At 38.2% G+C, this 19558-nt stretch overlaps 1 protein-coding gene across 1 annotated transcript in view; it reads left to right on the top strand.

Moving 5' to 3' along the window:
- Window positions 1-19558, top strand: part of shep (RNA binding motif single stranded interacting protein alan shepard) — a 169399-nt gene that overhangs the window by 145009 nt on the left and 4832 nt on the right. Inside the window, 8 exon segments of the mRNA XM_074099713.1 lie at window positions 12653-12791; window positions 12794-12917; window positions 14591-14649; window positions 15564-15688; window positions 17516-17710; window positions 18206-18352; window positions 18865-19101; window positions 19419-19457. Coding sequence (XP_073955814.1) covers window positions 12653-12791; window positions 12794-12917; window positions 14591-14649; window positions 15564-15688; window positions 17516-17710; window positions 18206-18352; window positions 18865-19101; window positions 19419-19457 — 1065 coding nt within the window.

Below are 19558 nucleotides of genomic sequence, written 5' to 3'. Positions count from 1 at the left end.
TTAACATCCAACGATAAGAAATAGGACTCTGAATGCTATAGGTGCGGACTCTTAAGTTAATTATTTCTGCTATTCCATTAGGAGCGGTGCCCAAATTCACCTCCCATTATTTCGTATCAATCTAATTATTTCCGTTAATTGAGTTAATCTTTGAATGGGATTTCCTATTTGTATCATGAAAATCTTTTCGTCGTAAATCTAGATTTGGTCTATCTTTTAGTGGGTAGGTTCATCAAAGTCTCATCGAAATTTGATTTTAAAATGAAAACATCAGTGTCTTTACTGTTTTAATTAGTAGAATACACTTTTAATCAAAATCCTATTAATTATAGAGACCGTCAGCCGTTTAAATTAAATAAATACAGCGCACAAGCCTGTAATTGTACATCGATACAGACCGCCGTACTCGTAGTATTATAGTAAATTCAGATGAATTCACTGATTGAACCGACGATAAAACAAATGGAGCGCTCAATTTTAATAGATTGAACGGGATTTATGTTTCATTTTGTGAGCTTTGGCGTGAATAGCAGATGGAATTTGAATGAATATTATTATAAAATTGGCTGTCTAAAACTGAACATGCATCTGGGCACTGTCTGTGTACTTAATTAAATTGGAAATATTTCGCGCGGACGCAGCTGCCGATCTAACGCATGGCACCGCATGGCCGCAGATTTTTTGCAGCGTTGAATTTTGTAACGCTATGGAATAGGTTTTCAATGCGTTTGCAATATCGTATGTGCGTGATTTGTGAAGGGGCGTAATGTCTATTCCAATTATTGATTTTGTATCAATGGATAAGCTTTTTCTTAATTAAGCGATTTATCATTAACAGCTCTCTAGTTGATAAATCCTAGCTGACATCTTAGCAAACGCTGGAATATAAAATTTAAAATAGGTTAAATTTTATTTCAATAGTCCCATGCGTGCGTGTAAAATCTCTTCATCTCAACTGCTGAGTGAGACATGAAATTTTACACGGACTCCTTCATACAACTTAGAAATACCATGCCATAATTTTTAGGATTTTAGGAATTCCCACGCCAATTCAGCATAGTCCCTAAATTTCAAAGCAACTGCTAGACCTTATGGTTCACGCAAGCGAAGCCTAGTTAAGTTAATCTTGACTGTCCTAAAGCGCAAATTAAAGTCCAGGCAACGTACCATATTTGTTACTCGCGTTCAACAATCGCTATACCTAAGTATGTAGATATTCACATATGAGCGGGCCCACCGCCGACAGTAGGTACAGCAGCCTGAAAGTACATTTTCTAATCTCAAATGCTAGAAACACTACATATAATTATTACAATCTCAACAATAGTATTCACTACATTTATTTCCTTAGCAATTTACGTTGTGTCGGACAATATATATCTATAGCAGAGGTTCCCAAGCTCTTAGCCCATCGGACCCTTGTTTAAAGCACTATCGATAGTGTTTTCCACTCATTGCACATCCATCGGCAGAACTTCGGTCATGCATTTACAGAACGCATGTCTATCGAATTCTAGGGTTTCGCGGAACTTTAGGAAACGCTGGTAGTGACAGGGCACTGGCAACGTGGTCGGATGGCACCATGTGACGTTGCTTTGTCCACGCACGCGCCGCTCTATCGAGCCGGCCAACTGTTGAGCGAGGGACCTCACCCCCGCGCCGTGACGTCATCCCGAGACGTACCTATGTGTGCGTTAATAACATCGCCGGAAACGTGTACGTATTGAAAATTTGTGAAAGATAAACAATGTAAGCAGATGGGATTGGTGATGCATTTTTGTAAGCCGTAGGTATGATAAGGTCCCAACAAACAATTTGGCGATAAATATAAATCAAATAGTAGCTTTGAGTCTTACGAGTATAATATAATAGCTTTATAAGGTCTACAGTAATAGTTTTTGGTGACACTATGGAGTGAATTGAATACATTAGTCAACTGACGATAGTAAAGTGATTTAATAGAAATTAGAAAAATATAATAGCTCGAAGCTGTAAAGTGGTACTATAAGTTATCACGTTATAGATTGTAGTTGCAGCTATAGGGTGATTTTAATATAGTCTTAACCGATAAGGCCGCCTATTGCTCACCTTGTATTTTTTTCTCTGTGTATCTGTTTTCTGTATCGCTTACTATGTCTGGTGTACAATAAAGAGTCTTTGTATTGTACTGTGTATTGTATAGTACCTACCTAGGCTGCCACGAAAGTTTTTAGCTGTATGAAAACTATAAATATTTTATTCCTAAATTGCATGATAAATTAAAGATAATTTATCTATTAACCTCTTTGTATAGTGACATTGCATACTGGCCAGTACTTAAAATTTTCATTTTTCTTTGTTTTTGTTGACAATGTCAGTCTAGTTTTGTTTTTGCAATGGAGCTCTCACGAGAAGCATTTCGTGCTATGATATTCTATGACTATAAAATAAACTTAACATTCAAGGAATCTCACAAAAGTTTAAACGTTGCATTTGGGACGTCCGCTCCATCGTTAGCCACAGTTTCATATTGGTGCCGCGAGTTTAAACGGGGTCGAGAGTGCATCAAAGATAAGCCGAGACCAGGACTGCCGTCAAATGCAGTAACGCCACAAAACGTGATCAGAGCCGAGTGGTTGATTAAGGAACGAATTAATATTCGCAACGGGAAATCGAACATGTACTAGGCATTGGATCACCTGCAGTTTTAAGCATTTAACTTCAGGAAGGTCGCGTCGCGTTGGATACCACATTTGCTGACCGAAGAGCAAAAAACCCAGCGACTAGATTGGTATCAGTTTATGCTTAGCACATTTGACGGAGGCAATTCCCAGCAGGCAGGCAATTCCCTTCTACAATTGACTGAGTAATCGGTGAACATACATAAAAAAAACATTGGAACATAGAACCTCCTCCTTTTTTGAAGTCGGTTAAAAAAACGTACTTACTTTTTTTTCTTAAAAGCACAAGTTCTATCCTTAATCCAATATCATTATTTTTGGAGCAAATATCATGTTTCATTTACAGCCTTGGCAGACTTATATATTCCGGAAATGAAGGTTCATACCTACCGACTGAAATTGGTTTCATGCTGGTATCAGATGTGTATATTTAGGGGTCCTGGTGGTGAAATTCCTAACTGATGCCATGACTATTATTTCAGTATCAGATGGGTTAAATGACGCCCCTTTTTTCGCACCGGAAGTGACTATTTTTTTGGTACTTTCGGCAAGTTCCGCCGTGGCAGACTATCAAATTCGGACTCAGCATCAGTTTTATGGGAAACCATTGTGCGTTTCATCGCGGTATCAAGTAGGTATGAAATTTTGCAGTCCGGCTCTCCGTCTATTAAGTATAAACAAGAGCGGCGCATTTAAATTAGTAGCAGCCTTGCCGGGTATGTTGACGGTACAAAACAAGCAGTATTCAAATAATTCGCCAAATAGAAATTTTATAGAATTTTCATTTTATATTTTTGGTCCAGTGGACGAGAGCCCGCCGCGACGTTTGCATTTCACTCGGCAACGTAAAACATATCTAATTTTCCGAATCTAAATGGAAATCCATTCGTCCCTATAGTGCCGAAAGGTATTTCCTCAAAAATCACAAATAAATAAACATTTTTAGGTTTCCGTAGACAACTAGGAACCCTTATAGTTTCGCCATGTCTGACCGTCTATCTGTATCTGTACGCGGCTAATAAGCTAATAAGCTCAGAGATCGTAATACTAGAAAGCTGTAATTTGGCATGAATATACATCAGTCACGCCGACAGTGGTGAAAAAAAATAACTTAAAAAAATAAAAGTAAAACTAATACGTGTGGGGCTGTTTTTTTTTTCTTGACCAACCCTATAGTGTGCGGTATCCTTGGATAGGTATTTTAAAACCATTGGAGGGTTTCCCAGACGATTTTTCGATTCAATGATCTGTTTGCGAAATATTCAACTTTAAAGTGCAAATTTTCATTAAAATCGAGCGTTCCCCCCCCCCCTGTAAAATCTAAACTGTTGGGTGGAAAAATTTACTTTAAAAAAAATCAGGATAGGTATATCAAATTTACAAGGAAAATTATAACGGCTAAGATTGCTTGAGAATTATTAGCAGTTGAGTAAATAGCAGCCTAAGGTATAAAATATACCTACCTAAACTTGGAAGATTGCGTGTACATGTCGGCGGCCGATCGCAAAATCCGCCAGATCACGAAATTCCTGGACATATCATGAAACGCCGCCATTTCATGATATACCTAAATGTTGGCCAGGCATATCACGATGTTCCTGAGAAATAATACGGCAGATCGATTAGAGCAACGCATTCGTCGATATTCCTAGCTCTATACCGGGCACATCGTAAAATAGTTTTTTTTTTGGCCACTGGTGGCGCTGCGTATGCAATGGCGGCCGTGACCAGCTGACCGGCCGTGTTTGTTTACCGCATGAAAATGATCTTTGAACCGAAAATAGTGATTGAATTCAAAATAAAAGTGCAAAAGAAGCTTTTGAACATCAGCTCAATTCTTTTTATGTGAATGAAACGGATTCTGTTCCTGTGCACAATGTGAAAAAACCAATACGAAATCCTTAGACAAATATTACTTGATTTTTTCGTATTGGCTACGGAACGCTATCTTGGGTGTCTCCGACACGCTCTTGGCCGGTTTTTATCTTTAATTAGGTATCTTAGTTAAGTAGGTATGTATAATATGTACCTATAAAGCGAGAAAATCATAAAATTCTAAGTATTCAAACCATCTAAAAGGCATTAAGCAAAAAGCAGTCAACATTTTTAAAAAATCGCCTGCTAACTGAGGTAAACTCAATTTATTTCCTTAGAACCGTTGTTTGTAATCCACCTTCTGTGATTTTATGTTTGCCAAATTAAAAACAGCCATAAAAATGTCGACGCAAAATATTTATGCTCAGACCCCAGGGAGTTGCGGTAGAAAAACGTCAGAAATTTAAATTACTTATGAACATACAAAGCGGAACGTACTCAGTATGCAAAATATAGGTTCTTTGTCAAAACTTGGAGCGTGTTCGCGACGCGATGATTAGTCGTCAAGAGCTGTCTCGCGCGTCGCCACCCCCTTTATTCCCGACACCTGTCGAAGCTCAGCCAGACTGATTGGGTCCTCAATTTTACTTGCAAATAGCACAAATGTCCCCGCACACGTGGGTTGCCGTAATTACACCACACAAATGTCACTATCTGCAATGCAAACACAATAATATCGGAAACAACGACGTCTCCCGGGTTAACGGCCTGCAGTACTTATACTTAGTGGGCTGGGCATTATGCTCCAACAAAGTGCGAACCAGCTCTTAAAAGGAATGGCTGGTGGGGTCGTAAACGTCGTAACTAACCAAACTATCCGGCGATATATCTCGGTTACACGGCAGAGTTTCCGTTAACCAAACTGAGTGGTAATTCTGGCGTAACAAAACTTTAATCCGACACTGGTCCCGAGGGGCTCCGTCCGCGTCTGTCGTATTTAATTATGGGACCAAGGACAAACGGTCACTGAATTGCTGTATTTCATTTAAACGGACACGAACTACTAAACCATCAACTATTTTTCCTGACAAAAGCAGTTAAAGAAGTTATTGTACAAAAAATTGGTATCTGTTTTTCCGGGCTGTACTTTTTATTTACCTACTTTAATTGCATTGCCATCCAAATTACGCATCCGTACTAAGTTTCAAGTATCTTTTTTTATTGGAAGTGATAGAAATTCAATTTTCGTACCATCAGATTACCTACTCACTTGCCCGTTTTCAACCCCTTTTCATAAAAAAATTAAAGTCAAATAAAAGCTTGATAAAAAAAATACGATTCTAGAGCGATTATTATATGACGATATTGAACAGTGATAACTTTTTAAACTGATTTTTTATTTAAAGAGCATCAGACATGTAAACTTACTTATTTAGTGATCTGATAACTGAACACGAGAGGATACCCTAAAGTAAGATACTAAAATTAACTTGGGCTAGATACTCTCAGTGGGTTCGTACAGTTAAACGCGATCCCGTTTAATTTTAAAGCATAATAAAGTTAAATTGAGCCAATTGCACAGGTGACCGACATAATGTGAACTCGTCATCTGCACAGTTTTAACGCCGATGATCACATTTTGTCTTTTAACAGCCTGTTAATTTTTTGCTGTAACGAGGCTTCCCTGTTGGAGTGCGTCAATTCCATTTTATAATATCATCTTGAACAAAAAGTAAAACATTAAGCGGGAAGGATTCGTTTTTATAGGGTTGTATACTTAGATTTTAATATTTAATCGCTGTGCAGTGTAGTACAGTCAAGGAATTTAATTCAAGGGCCACCATGGAACCTTTTCAAAGGAAAAATCATTACAACTTTCCTTGTTAATTAATGCGATGTCACTATGCCGTTTATTGTAAAATGGTTCCATGGTGGCCAATGAATTAAACTCCTTGACCGTACCTCAGATGAGTGCTATACTTAGGTACAGTCAGCGTCATATAGCAGCCATAATATCCAAAAGTATGGGACACACTAAAAAACTGAGCTTTATTTAAATGGTTTCAGGTTTAATCTCGAGTAGAGTGCGAAATAAATTAACACGTCATAAGATTCGACTTTTTGTTTTTAACAATCACCGAAAAGAGTACCTACTAACTTGTCGCTTTTTTCACATTTTTATTTACATTGTCAGAATTCCGGATTAACGGATTTCCTTTTAAATGTGGCTTGAATTGGCCAGTATAATTACATTATAAAAGAGTTTTTATTTAATTAAAAAGGTAATGACATGTGCATTTTGCACCAAGAGACTGAAAATGGAACACCGTTCACATTGTATTAAAGAGGACTAACTAACTGGATCATTGGACCGTACACGGTATATAATAAAGTCAATTTTCCTGTGGTGTCCCATACTTTTGGATACTTTGGCTGCTACGGTACTAATGTGGCTTGAATGTTATAAAGTATTTGGCGACGTGCATCCTCCGGTATATTTGTACACGATGGATGTCTCGAACAATTTGACCGCTTTGACTGAGTCACTGGTAATGACTATTTTGTATGTTTCCAAGTATTTGGTGATATTGACTGCTACGTACTATATGACGCTGACTGTACCTGAAAAAGTTACGAAAAAGAAATCACATGGCATCTAACCGTTAATAAGTTTTTACAACATGAACATTAAACGAATTATGTAAAATGTGAATCATACCGAGATCGATTTTCATAGTAGGTATTTATTTATGAGGCATGGGACCACCGCGAAAATAGGTATCTAATGTCTATCTAAACTTAAAAAAAAACTAAACAATTTTCTCATTTTTAAGTAGGTAAAAAGTAGGTATATTTTTTAGCAAAATACGGACGAAAACAGTACATAATTATGAAAATATTCTGCAGCTGTTAATTTAGTGTTATCAACAGCGAAGTCTGTCCTTTTCTGCGGGCACAAAGCGACATTATTGCCGTTAACACGAAATTGCGGCAGTTTACACAAATTGGTCCAATTGCTCGTCCAGTCCACTCTACAGGATACCAATTGGTTTACGAATCGAATTCGCCCAAATTCTACATTCGACTAACAAGATTAAACAGCTAAATTGCGAATTGCGTTATTGATGAAAAGGATGACCGCAATTCTATTTTTTTATTTATGCAGCATTTCTATGTACCTAAAGTACTTAGAGATACATGTACAAAGGCAAACTTATCCCTTTAAAGGATCTCTACCCTTTGAGTTGATGAGAAGAGCAATCAGTTAGGGAGCGACAAAGAGTGAGCTCCTCTATTTTAAACTTTTAAAGTCAAAAATAGTGGAAGCTACAATAATAATGCTTAAAATAATATAGTAATACTCAAGCCTTCCCTGAATGATTACACGGTGGGAGTTGTTGTTAGTTCTTTAGATTCTGGTAACTACATAGGTGTAATAATAATAATAATAACTTAGTAGCCAGGATTATCCACCAGCAACTTGCTCTTCGATACGGCCTTGTAGACTCTGAGTTGCCGTATTATAGGTATGTCCCTGCGCCAGTTCTCGAAAATAGTCGTGCCACGCTCTATTGGGATCGATCTGTCATCACGGACATCACCATCCCACATGACAAGAACCTCGTGAAGGCCGAGAAGGACTAACTCAGCAAGTACCTTGACTTGGCTCACGAGGTGACTGCTATGTGGGATGTTGACTCGACGATCATTGTCCCGATAGTCGTTTCGGCAAACGGTCTAATAGCGAAGAGTCTCGACCAACATCTCTCTCTGTATTTTACTTTTTATAACTATTATAAAAACCTAATCCTAAGAATGAAAATATATAAAGAACATAATAATAATAATAATATTTATTTCAACCAACATAGTATCATAGTGTTAGTAATATATAAAGCTTAAATCAAGTGTTAGTGACGCTACATCTTAGTCAGTAGGTACATGAACCATACTGCAAGATTCATGCACTGACAGTCGAACCTCTACGCGAATCTGTGCAATCGTATGAAAATAAAATCTTTACATAAATTATCAAAAAAAATCTAAACCGGATTTGAATACTTACAAATAGATACATTAGGTATACGTGGAAAATCTATGGCTCTGAATTTTCCAGCGCATATTTATAAAAATAAAGAAAGGAAGAAAAAAAGATAAATTAAATTTATTTACCAAAATTCGGCACAACAAACAAAAAAAATTATAGCTAAAAAAAACAGACAACCTTATATAATCTAATAATTAATCTAATTTAATCTTATTAATATATAATCTTATTATTAAAGTTTTTCACAATTATTTTACGTAAGTACGTGTATGATCTGGTAAATTGGTTATCTGATAAATACATGGTATCGAGTTAACCGAAAACGTTTAAAGATTCCTAATGCCTGAAATGCTCAAATATCGTAACCTGTTACAATTTTATAGCGTTCAACAAATTGTAGTCATTAACTCCTAGTTTAATTTATTTGCAAGTTTTAACGCTAACTCGAGTTAACGTTACGCACCTAAAGCACCACGGGCTGATGTGTCAACGACACGCAATTTATGGCTTTAATATGTTAACTAAATGTAAATAACTATATTACTACACATGTATCCCCAGCCGCACCGAGCTATCGCTGTAGGCACACGTTGCGAATTTCCTCAACAATTACACCTTACTTACTATCACTTGCCAAAGTGTTTAATTAACGCAGGTAGATAAGCGTGCGATTTTACGATCAATGTTCGAACTAAGCGTTCTTAATTACTTTCAGGGTTCAAACTAGTCTGTTTGAGACTGATAAAGTAACTTTACTAGGATTAAACAACATTAAAAGAGTTAGACATTATGTATTAACGTGCCGAAAATTACGAGTAAGCGCATATAATAGGCGACAATCACAGTCTCTGCCATAGTGACGTGACGTCGACGAGAATGGCATTCCTCCATCATGCCTCATAACAAAGAAGAAGACATAATTCGGGACGTTTTTCGCTTGTTTTGTGATAGTTTCATATGACGTATCTTTATGTAAAAATCGACGACTATAGGTATAAGAATTATTATGTACCTAGATAACTGGGTCTTGGGAATAACGCAAGCTATCTACTTTTAAACCGATCAGATCGGGTAAAAGACCTAAATTTTTTAAATCTCAACTGCTAGCTTATTTTACGCAGTATATGTACAGTTAATTAAAATATAACATACCTACTTTAAGTGATATAATACTGCTAAGTTCAAATCTAGATCTCAAATTTTGCATGTGTGTCCTTCGTATAACAGAAATGAAAACAACGATGTAATTTTTGGCAATTTCCATGACAATTTACGGACCTAATGTCAAAGCCGCGTATAAAGCCTTGTAATACACATTTTTCCACGTCGAACCTACCTACTAATTTCAACAGTAGCTTATTGAAATCCGATTGTTCAGCGAACAAAAGTTGTTGTGGTAAGTGGGTACCAACGCGAAAAAAGGCGATTATGTCACGCTCATCACGTGTATGTTTTTATTGGGATGTTGAGCGTACTGGTATCATACATATATGTAAAACGTGTTTAGTGTCCGTTGATCCGCGCCAACGGGCCGCAGTTGCCGCGACTCGCCTTAGCTCCGTCTAGATGGTGCGAGGAATGTCATGCGAGTTGCAGTACCTACATTACCGTCGATGATCCGTATCCTACTAATATTATAAATGCGATAGTTTGTGAGCATATATACGTGCGTGCCTGCGTGTGTTTATTAGGTACCTACTCCTTCCCAGCTAGACAAATTTGTATAAAATTTGGTAATTTAATTACATAGATATATGGATGGGCGTCAGGAATAACACATAAGCTAGGTAGCACTTTTTATCTCGATATTCTTCCGATCCGCATTAGCGATCCCTTCAAATAGCGAACCTACTGTGTTAAAAATAAAGTTGTGTTAAATACTTGTGATGTATACATATCATTTAATAATATTGTAAATCTGTTTTAAAAAATATATATATTTACCTCGTTGAGTTTCTTGCCGGATTCTTCTCAGCAGAGGTTTTTCCGAACCGGTGGTAGATTTTTTTTGACATTCATAAGTGCTTGTTATAGCCTAAATTGAATAAAGGTATTTTGACTTTTGACTTTGACTTTGATCCGGTTAAAATCCCGAAATTAAAAACCGCAAAGACGTGGATTGCATGAGTATTTTTCATCCAACGTAAATGAAGACCACGATGTAAGTTTTGGAAATTCCTATAGGAATTTAATAAAGTCGCAGTATTTTAATTCGACTGTCAGATATAATAGTTTATGCAAGCGAAACTGCGGGAAGAGGCTAGTCATTCATAAATTCATAACCGAGCGGCACGGCAATGTAACGAAACTGGCATGATATTCCTTGTATCGTCTAAGTCAAGCTTTACACAACAGCGTGCGAGTCGATTAAGGGAGCGTGCTCAGAATCGGCATTCGCTCATTACTCCTCCCTATTCATTACCGCCGGCTGAATAACTAATAGGCCACGTCTTAACACGTCTCAGAGAGAGCAGTTATTTTCAATGAAATCGCGTCAGTCCGCCTCATTCCAGTCGTTTCGCGACTCGTGCCCTGATGAGGAGCATATTACACTCGTTCCAGTTAGGGGTAGTCGTTCTGACTACATATGAGTTTGTTTACCTGTTCGAGGAAAAATTCATGAGAACGTACTTGTATGGTCATCTATGTGAAGTGTCAGTAAAACTTCCGTAAGAGCGGTCCTCGGGTATACTTACTTGCGTGATAAAAAGTTAAGTAAAGTTGGAGGTTTATTGAAAATGATGAGGAACCGAGAAGTACCTTTTTTTTTATTCGACTGGTTGGCAAACGAGCAAGTGGGTCTCCTGATGGTAAGAGATCACCACCGCCCATAAACATCTGCAATACCCGGGTATTGCAGATACGTTGCCAAAAGAGGCCTAAGATGGTATACCTCAAGTGCCAGTAATTTCACCGGCTGTCTTACTCTCCACGCCGAAACACACCAGTGCAAGCACACCTACAGGAATTACTGAAATAATGGTCAATCACCTGCAAGACAACTCAGCCAGTGTATTAAAATAAATACTGTATTAATAAACGGACAGTATATGTGCAAAAAATATGTTTTAAGATCTCGAAAACGACTCGTAAGATTTCGTAAAACTCGCTATAAGTACAGGGGTTTTCGGGGCCAAAAAATAGATCTGGCTTTGTCTCATTCTTTGGGAATGCGTTTCCGATCTAACAAACATCGAACAAAGTATTGTTATGTCTTGTACACATTTAAAAAAAAATTAAAAGCGGTTTATTTCAATAAAAAAATATACGTACATTTCATTAATTAACTACTAATCCTTAATTAATAGGATTGTTGCAGTCAATGTTTATAATTTTACTTGATTATTTGGAATGAATGGATACAATAATTATAATATATAATATATTAAATTATATATATTATTATATTTTTTTATTATTAAGTATATATTATATTATATATATTATATTTGAGATTTTTAGGTTTGACACAACAGTAATAAACAATGTGCAAGCAATAACTAACGTTACTTATATTGTTTTTGATATTCAAGCTTCGGAAATTAAGTCTACCACAAACAATATTACAATACAGTTTCTGCAAATGAACGGAAATGCGTTCACACCCTTATGACGCTTGGAGGCGTCAGTTGCCTTCTGTGGCTTTAAAATATCACTTATTTTAACAAAAAATATTACGTAATTAGGTAAGAAATAAGAACTGATGATTTAATAGAACAACATATATCTTTTTCATTGTACAGTCGAGGAAACTGAATCACGTACCAAGGTGGAACCATTTCATAATCAATTTTGCTATGATTTCTTTGTACATGATTCAGTTTCCTGGACTGTACAGTCGAACAACCTTTGTGCTACAAATATTATGTTGACATCCCATATTTTTGCCAAGGAAATCACAGTGGAATTGATTACTAAAAGTTTCCACCCGGATACAGTCAACAGCAGAAGTGGATGAGCGGCTACGATGCTTAAAATGATCTACACACGACACGACTCTACTGTCAAGTTAATAAGAGTGTTTAGATAATTTTGAGCACCACAACCGCTCATCTACTTCTGCTGCCAGCTGTAGATACAGAATGAACGTTTTGATCTTGGTTATAACACAGCTGTTCTTTTTTTCCAGTACACGGGTGTGTCGATAGGCGGCGGGTGCGGCGGCGCGCGAGTACCCACGGCGGCGTCCCCTGCCAACACGGCGTCCTCGTCCTCCTCCAACACAGGCTCCGCGGGCGGCACGCGCTCCACGAGTCTGAGCACGGCACCGCCCCGCCGGCCTCCTCGGCCTCCACCACCGGCGCCGCGGGGGAGCAGCTCAGCCGCACCAACCTGTACATACGCGGGCTCAGCCAGAATACCACCGATAAGGACCTAGTCCAAATGTGCCAGATGTAAGTCGCCCGTTATAGATGTACTGAATAATGTTTATTAATGAGTTTAATGAAGCTAATTGACAAAACAAGATAAATAAGAACTTATCCGACAAAGTACGATGGGCAAAGCACTGTCTTAAATCGCAGCTAAAATCAAAATTATGTTCAATTCGATTTTTTTTTTCATAAAAATGCTAGAAAAAAAAACTAATTGCGTAACTGGCTGAGGCGTGCCACCGTAACAACTCGATTCTCACTGGATTAAGTACCTAATTTTTGAACGTGAAGGTCACAAGAGCCAACAGCTAAAACACATATAATATGTAGTAGGAAGCCAATTACAGGATAGTTATAGTTTACATGTTTAAGATAAACTTAAACGAGATACTTACAGGACACTATACAGATAGAGGAGCCTCCTAATAATTTTTAAACAAGTAGATACATAATAGGTACCTCTTATAACGCGATTATCACTTATTGACTCAATCTATTTTTATTATTATTCAATTTGTACACATAGACATTACATTCACTCATTCAATTCATTCGTGCCTGCTCTACTCTTGTGTATCGACCTGTATAAACGTTGTGTGCACTAGCCTCAGTCACCATTCAAGGTGTTGTATCCGAAAGACCTACCTTACTTTTACTTCCGAAGACATACCTTACTCAGGCTTTTCTGGCTCTCCGGAGTACCTAATAATGAAAATATTCCCACCACGCAACGAACTAGTTCCGTTGACGCATAAAAATGCATCTTTACATCCCTCCTTCTCTACCGGAAATACTGACTTTTTATTGAACATCAAGCAGCACAGAAAACAGAAGTACATAGAGATTTCCCAAATACATAGTTGCACATTTAAATTTAATTCCTGCAGCCAGGGGCGGATCTAAGTAAATTTAAGGGTTTTAATTTTAAGTGTACCTAACCTACCCTATACTTTTTTCAGAATTAGGTAATACAAAACTTTTACTTTTAACAAAAAAAAATTGTTTTTATTTGTTCAAAAATGTTTCGTTTAACGTATTTTTAGGCTTCCGTGCCCGAAGGGTGACAAACAGAATCCTATTAAATAGGTACCTACTGTTGCTACGCTGTTCACCTGTCCGTCTGTCCGTTTTTGTATCACAGAGCTGTATCCAAAGAACCAAAATAAATACCTAAAATTTTCACATAACTAACGAATGTATACTTCAATTGCAACTATAATACCAAATAATACATTTTTTATTTAATTCAGATTAAAATAAGTCCTCATACAAGATACGCACAATTTTTGCTTTCGTTATTAATATCTCTATATCGTTATCACACAAAACTCAAACTCGGAATGTTACTAGAGATAAATATACTGTGTACCAACGAAAATAAAATCGGCGAAACGTGATCGATCTTAGGAAAAAAAATAAACTTTGTAATTTGTCTGATAGCGGCTGTACCTACCTACGTACTTTATGAATATTTTGACTTATACCGTACGAAATCCTCGGTGCACGAATCCGACTCGCACTTGGCCTGTTTTTTAAAAGAAATATCTAAGCTTCGCTAATTCCGGATTAGCGTCAACATCCACCCCTCTGCAGTAATTAATATTTCCTTCAACGAGGGATTTCTTTAAATATTAATCTTATTATGGTAGGCACAATTGAAATTTCCAACGACTCATGATGGCTTTTATTTTCAGGTATGGTAACATAATCTCCACTAAAGCAATATTGGATAAAAATACGAATAAATGTAAAGGTAAACAACATTCATTCCCGTACGTCTTTCCTTACACTATCATAGTAATCTATTGAATTATTGTACGTACCTACCTATCGTAAAACTCTGTGCATAGTTTTTCACGTATGTATATAAATTATATCTTTCTATACTAAAAGTTAATAGATTGTGCATCAAGAAAGTTATTCGTGATTGAATTATTTAATATAATATTATTTTCTAGAATACCATATACCTTCATTAAACTAATCCATCTATGGTGAGACTTTTTTCCAATATATGCACGAACACTAGTTTGAATTTGATTCATATTTATAATGTTTCATATTATGATATGTTTATTTCACATACGTGTTATTTTATTTGTAGTTTATCATCCTTATTCTATAATGCACAAAGCACAGATGATTCTGAATTGTATTTTTTTAATAACTAGCACAAGATGTTTTTCTGTCACCTCGTTGACTTTTACAATATCGCATTTCCATTCGCTACTTACGACTAGGCATCAGTGGCGTAGCTATCGTAAGGCCAGGTGGTGCAGTGCACCAGGGCCCCGGAGCTCAGGGGGCCCTTTAACCTAAGCTTTGAAAAAAAAGGAGCATAAAAAAAATCTTGTGAGCAGGCTCGAGCCATTTTTTTTGTTTTGAATGTGTTTGAAGGCCAACATTAGTTCATGCTATGTGGAAAGAGGGCGTGAGGGCCCGATTCTTTCTCTATGCACCGGGGCCCTTGTCCACCTAGCTACGCCACTGCTAGGCATTTAATGTTATTAGTTACATATTCATAGGTTGCATAGTTCTGCGTTACCATATATTCGATACTTACATACACCTATGATAACCAAGCATGAATCATGTAACTGTCAGAATTAATCTGTCGATGTATTCAGCGAGGCCATTCTATAGTACGAATTCACTTTATTTCCACAGGATACGGGTTTGTTGATTTTGAGACGATCGCGTCTGCGGAGGCGGCCGTAAAAGGATTACAAGCCAAAGGTGTTCAGGCCCAGATGGCTAAAGTGGGTATCTGGTTCCTGCGTAGACTGAACCGTGTACGTTGTGCATGCAAGTAATACTATTATGACTAACCGCCTGCTCCTTATCCGCTATCTCATCCTTTTCTACTTCTGCTCCGTTGATAACGTACCTTGTACTATCACCGACGATTTAGCCAAAGTCCGTCTTCCCGCGTCCCGACTAACCCGAGTCTGCAACAGCATCGTTCCGACCCTGCAATCCGTCTACCCTTATTTTTAGCTTTAGTGGTTACTTATTTCCCTTTGTCTATTTCAATAAGTGCTGATACCATTTGAAATAAGCATTTTAAAAGTAAAGTTGTGTTCATTGTCTATTGTAACTTATCTAGATTTGAGATATGCATAGTAGCATCCTGTACCTTGTTGATCAAGGTGAAATTAGTGTAACTCTGTACTACAGTCACAATAATGCCTTTGTCTGTTTGATTCAATAGATATTTTGTTTGAATGAAACCTGTCTAGATAAAGTAGGCCCTGTGTTTAGATCATTGTACAGCGCAAAGTGGATTGTGACATTAAGGTTCACGTTCCCGCGAGTGGCTAGTCACTCGCCGCGCGCTCTGACTCAGTCAGCGTATTCTCGAACAGAGCCATCTAACACTATTGTGTTGTAAGTATTTACCTTTCCCTCCAAAGGTACGCATTTCGACGCAAATTTAACGCTTTCTTAATCTATTTTAAACATTGTTTCATATTGTTAATTCTGTACGTACTCGTCGTATGCTTACGCGTTACAATTAACAACATAGTCGTATGTTCGCTACTGGGCTCTGGGTATTCTATGCTTACAATATGTAACTAGCAATAATATGTGTATGCGAATTAACTAGCTTCATAAATTCTATGCTGATGTCTACGCCCGTCTCGATAACACTTACGTAATACTAATAGCATATTAGATCTATCTGCTGATTTACGTCAACGCTGGCTTCAGTGTCTAGATAATCTATGCGGGCTTCAAGCTAACTTTAATATACTTCGATCAACCTTTCTTTTACTGTGCAGTACCTACATACGACCAATGCTTATAAGCATTTCTATAGAAATATCAGTATCGTGTACAGTACAGTCAACTCGATGTGCAGTTTATATTATTGTTCGCATGCGGTCAGCGCCATTACATGATAACCTACATCGTATGTGCATACGTTTCAGTACAAATATGGAAGCCGTTACTCATATTTTTACATAACAATAACACAGAGCTACATATTTAGAAAGTAGATATCAATCCGCATTTGCCGCTGACTGTAATTCGATCCAACATTACTTTGAAACACTCATAGGTGCCATAAAACAACATAATGAATAACAATTTACAATCACTTAAAATTCCCAAACGTAAAGCCAATAAAATAATGTACCTGCGCGTTGGTAATTACGAAAGTGAAGCAATTAAATAAGAAAATCGGCTTCAAGATCAGTGAATATACTACGTTTTAACACTTTCAGCACGAGCACATTACACCGACCCATAAACCTGCTATATGAAATGACTCATAAGGATTTATAGGGTCATGAAATTTACATCCCGAATAAACATTTACGGTTCAGAGAGATCTGTACCGAACACCATTTTATATCCTTATGTCTAAAAAGAGTTGCTACTTTCGTAATTGAAATCGCGTAGTATAAAGAGCTTTTCACACCGATACCTGCACCGGACACGAACTAGATTGAGCCCGCATCTGGTCCGAAGAGTGCCGCCACCGCGTGACGCACAGCAAGATTAGGTTCGGTCTAAAATTAACCGTGTTCTTTGCAGTAGTCGGTGTGCATAGCGCTTTGTTTCTGTCTTAGTGCGCAGGTTCTTCACATCCCCTTCGGGGCTTCCGTTTACAGCAGCAAGAGCAGGACCCCACGAACCTGTACATGGCGAACCTGCCGCCACACTTCAAAGAGAATGATGTGGACCAGTTGCTGGCAAAGTTCGGGCAGGTCGTGTCTACGCGTATCTTGCGTGATACCCATGGACATAGCAAAGGCGTCGGATTTGCGCGCATGGAGTCCAGGGAGAAGTGCGAGCAAATTATCCAGGTATATAACCAATCTTGTAACAACTCTTTCATCAAACTTTAACACTTAAACTTCACCGTATTATTATTCTTACCTTGTCGTGTTCTTAGCCAATATTTAGTAGGTACGGTCAAAAGAATAAATATATACCATTACCAAGACGTCAAAAACATATCTATACACCTTTATGCCACTAAACATAAAGTCGATGTATACATATTTTGACGCTATTGGCTGTATATATATTTTTGCATTCGACTGTACACGAGAACAAGACGAGGTCCCGTTTCCTTTTAAATGGTTACCACGTCAATAGTCGGCACCTTACTTCGTACTTTTATCAATCCACTTATCGATTAATGCTAACCAAAATTTAATTTAATTTAATTTTGATAACAAACAAAACCTTCATTTCATGAGCAACAAATCATTTTCATGAAAGAAAATCTCGGAAAACTCAGAAGTCTCTTCGCAGGTATTTTTACTTCTTACCTTTCAATTTATTGTTCGTCCCAGATGTTTAACGGCAACCCGATCCCCGGAGCTAAGGAGCCCCTGCTAGTGAAGTTCGCGGACGGCGGCAATAAGAAGAAGGCTCTGTATAACAAGCAGGGCGAGAACAATGGCCGCGCGTGGCGGGACAACAACGACTCCATCACCCAGGTACCAACCACTCTAACATATATTGCTGAAAAGGCATTAATGTTAAATTTTACTTCACTTTTTCACCCGCTGTAACATGGTCAAGTTGAAAGATACAATACGCTAGTGTCCTAAAATTATTTAATAAAAATCGGTAAATATATCGAATAAAGTTGTGCGTGACGTCACGCCGTGCGACACTTTTTAACACTTTTTTATTTGACTGACAAAAGAAAAAATACGTGTCTAATGTTTTCTAATAAATCTGAATCTAACTGACCGATATATTAATACCCTTTTAGTACCGGTAATTTGGTACCGGTTTAATGCCATGATAATTAAGTACTGCGTAAGAATTTAAAATAGGATAGGTTAGATTTGTGAATTACTCAATCAAGGCACAAAGCATCTCAACCACGCGAAATAGGAGCTCCGCTAACGAAACTCTGTCGGCTTTGTCTCACTCGTAATAGATGTGTCCTATTTGTTCCTTGTGTGGATTACCAAAACATTGATCACGGTAGTACTTACAGGCGATGGGTGTCGGCGGCGTGTATGCGAGCGGCGTGGGCGGCGCCGCGCAGGGCGAGTGCGCCGGCGTGTACCGCGGCGGCATGTACGGCGTGGCCGCGTTCCACCCGCAGCTGCACCACCACCACGCCGCGCCCGCCGCCTGGCTCGCGCCCTACGCCGCGCTGCTGCCGCCCGCGCACCCGCCGCACCCCCCGCACCCCGCCCACATACCCATCGACTCGGTGCCTAGCCAATACGTAAGTACACGACCCGACCCTCCCATCCCTTTGAACGTTGCGTGAGGGATGAATAAAGCACTAAGTAAAGACAAATCTAAAGCGGCAGCGAAGACTGTCTGAGGCCAGTATAACAAGTTTGGACTTATTGTATTTCCTTCTGAACTGGAAAACGAACCTAAAACAAAATAGAATTTCTAGAAAGATCAGACCATAATTTAACTCAAAATTTAACGGCCAATTCAACCCATATTATGACAGAAACAGACAAAACGAGAAAGAGGACCATTCAGTCAAAGTGAAAAACGCAAGACTGATGTGAATTCTCTGTTTTCCAGGTAAACTGGGACAGCTTAAGGCCGGATAATGAGTTATACGTGAGTGTCGATATGAAGTTGCTATCAAAGACGCCGTACGATATTGCTTTGCCCCAGTTTCGCAATGCCTGCCGCTGCCGGCTTGCCGCGTGTTGACCTGT

Source organism: Choristoneura fumiferana, chromosome 17, assembly GCF_025370935.1.
Source record: "Choristoneura fumiferana chromosome 17, NRCan_CFum_1, whole genome shotgun sequence".
In the NCBI taxonomy this organism is placed as follows: Eukaryota; Metazoa; Arthropoda; class Insecta; order Lepidoptera; family Tortricidae; genus Choristoneura; species Choristoneura fumiferana.
This window is presented reverse-complemented; position numbering and strand designations above follow the sequence as displayed.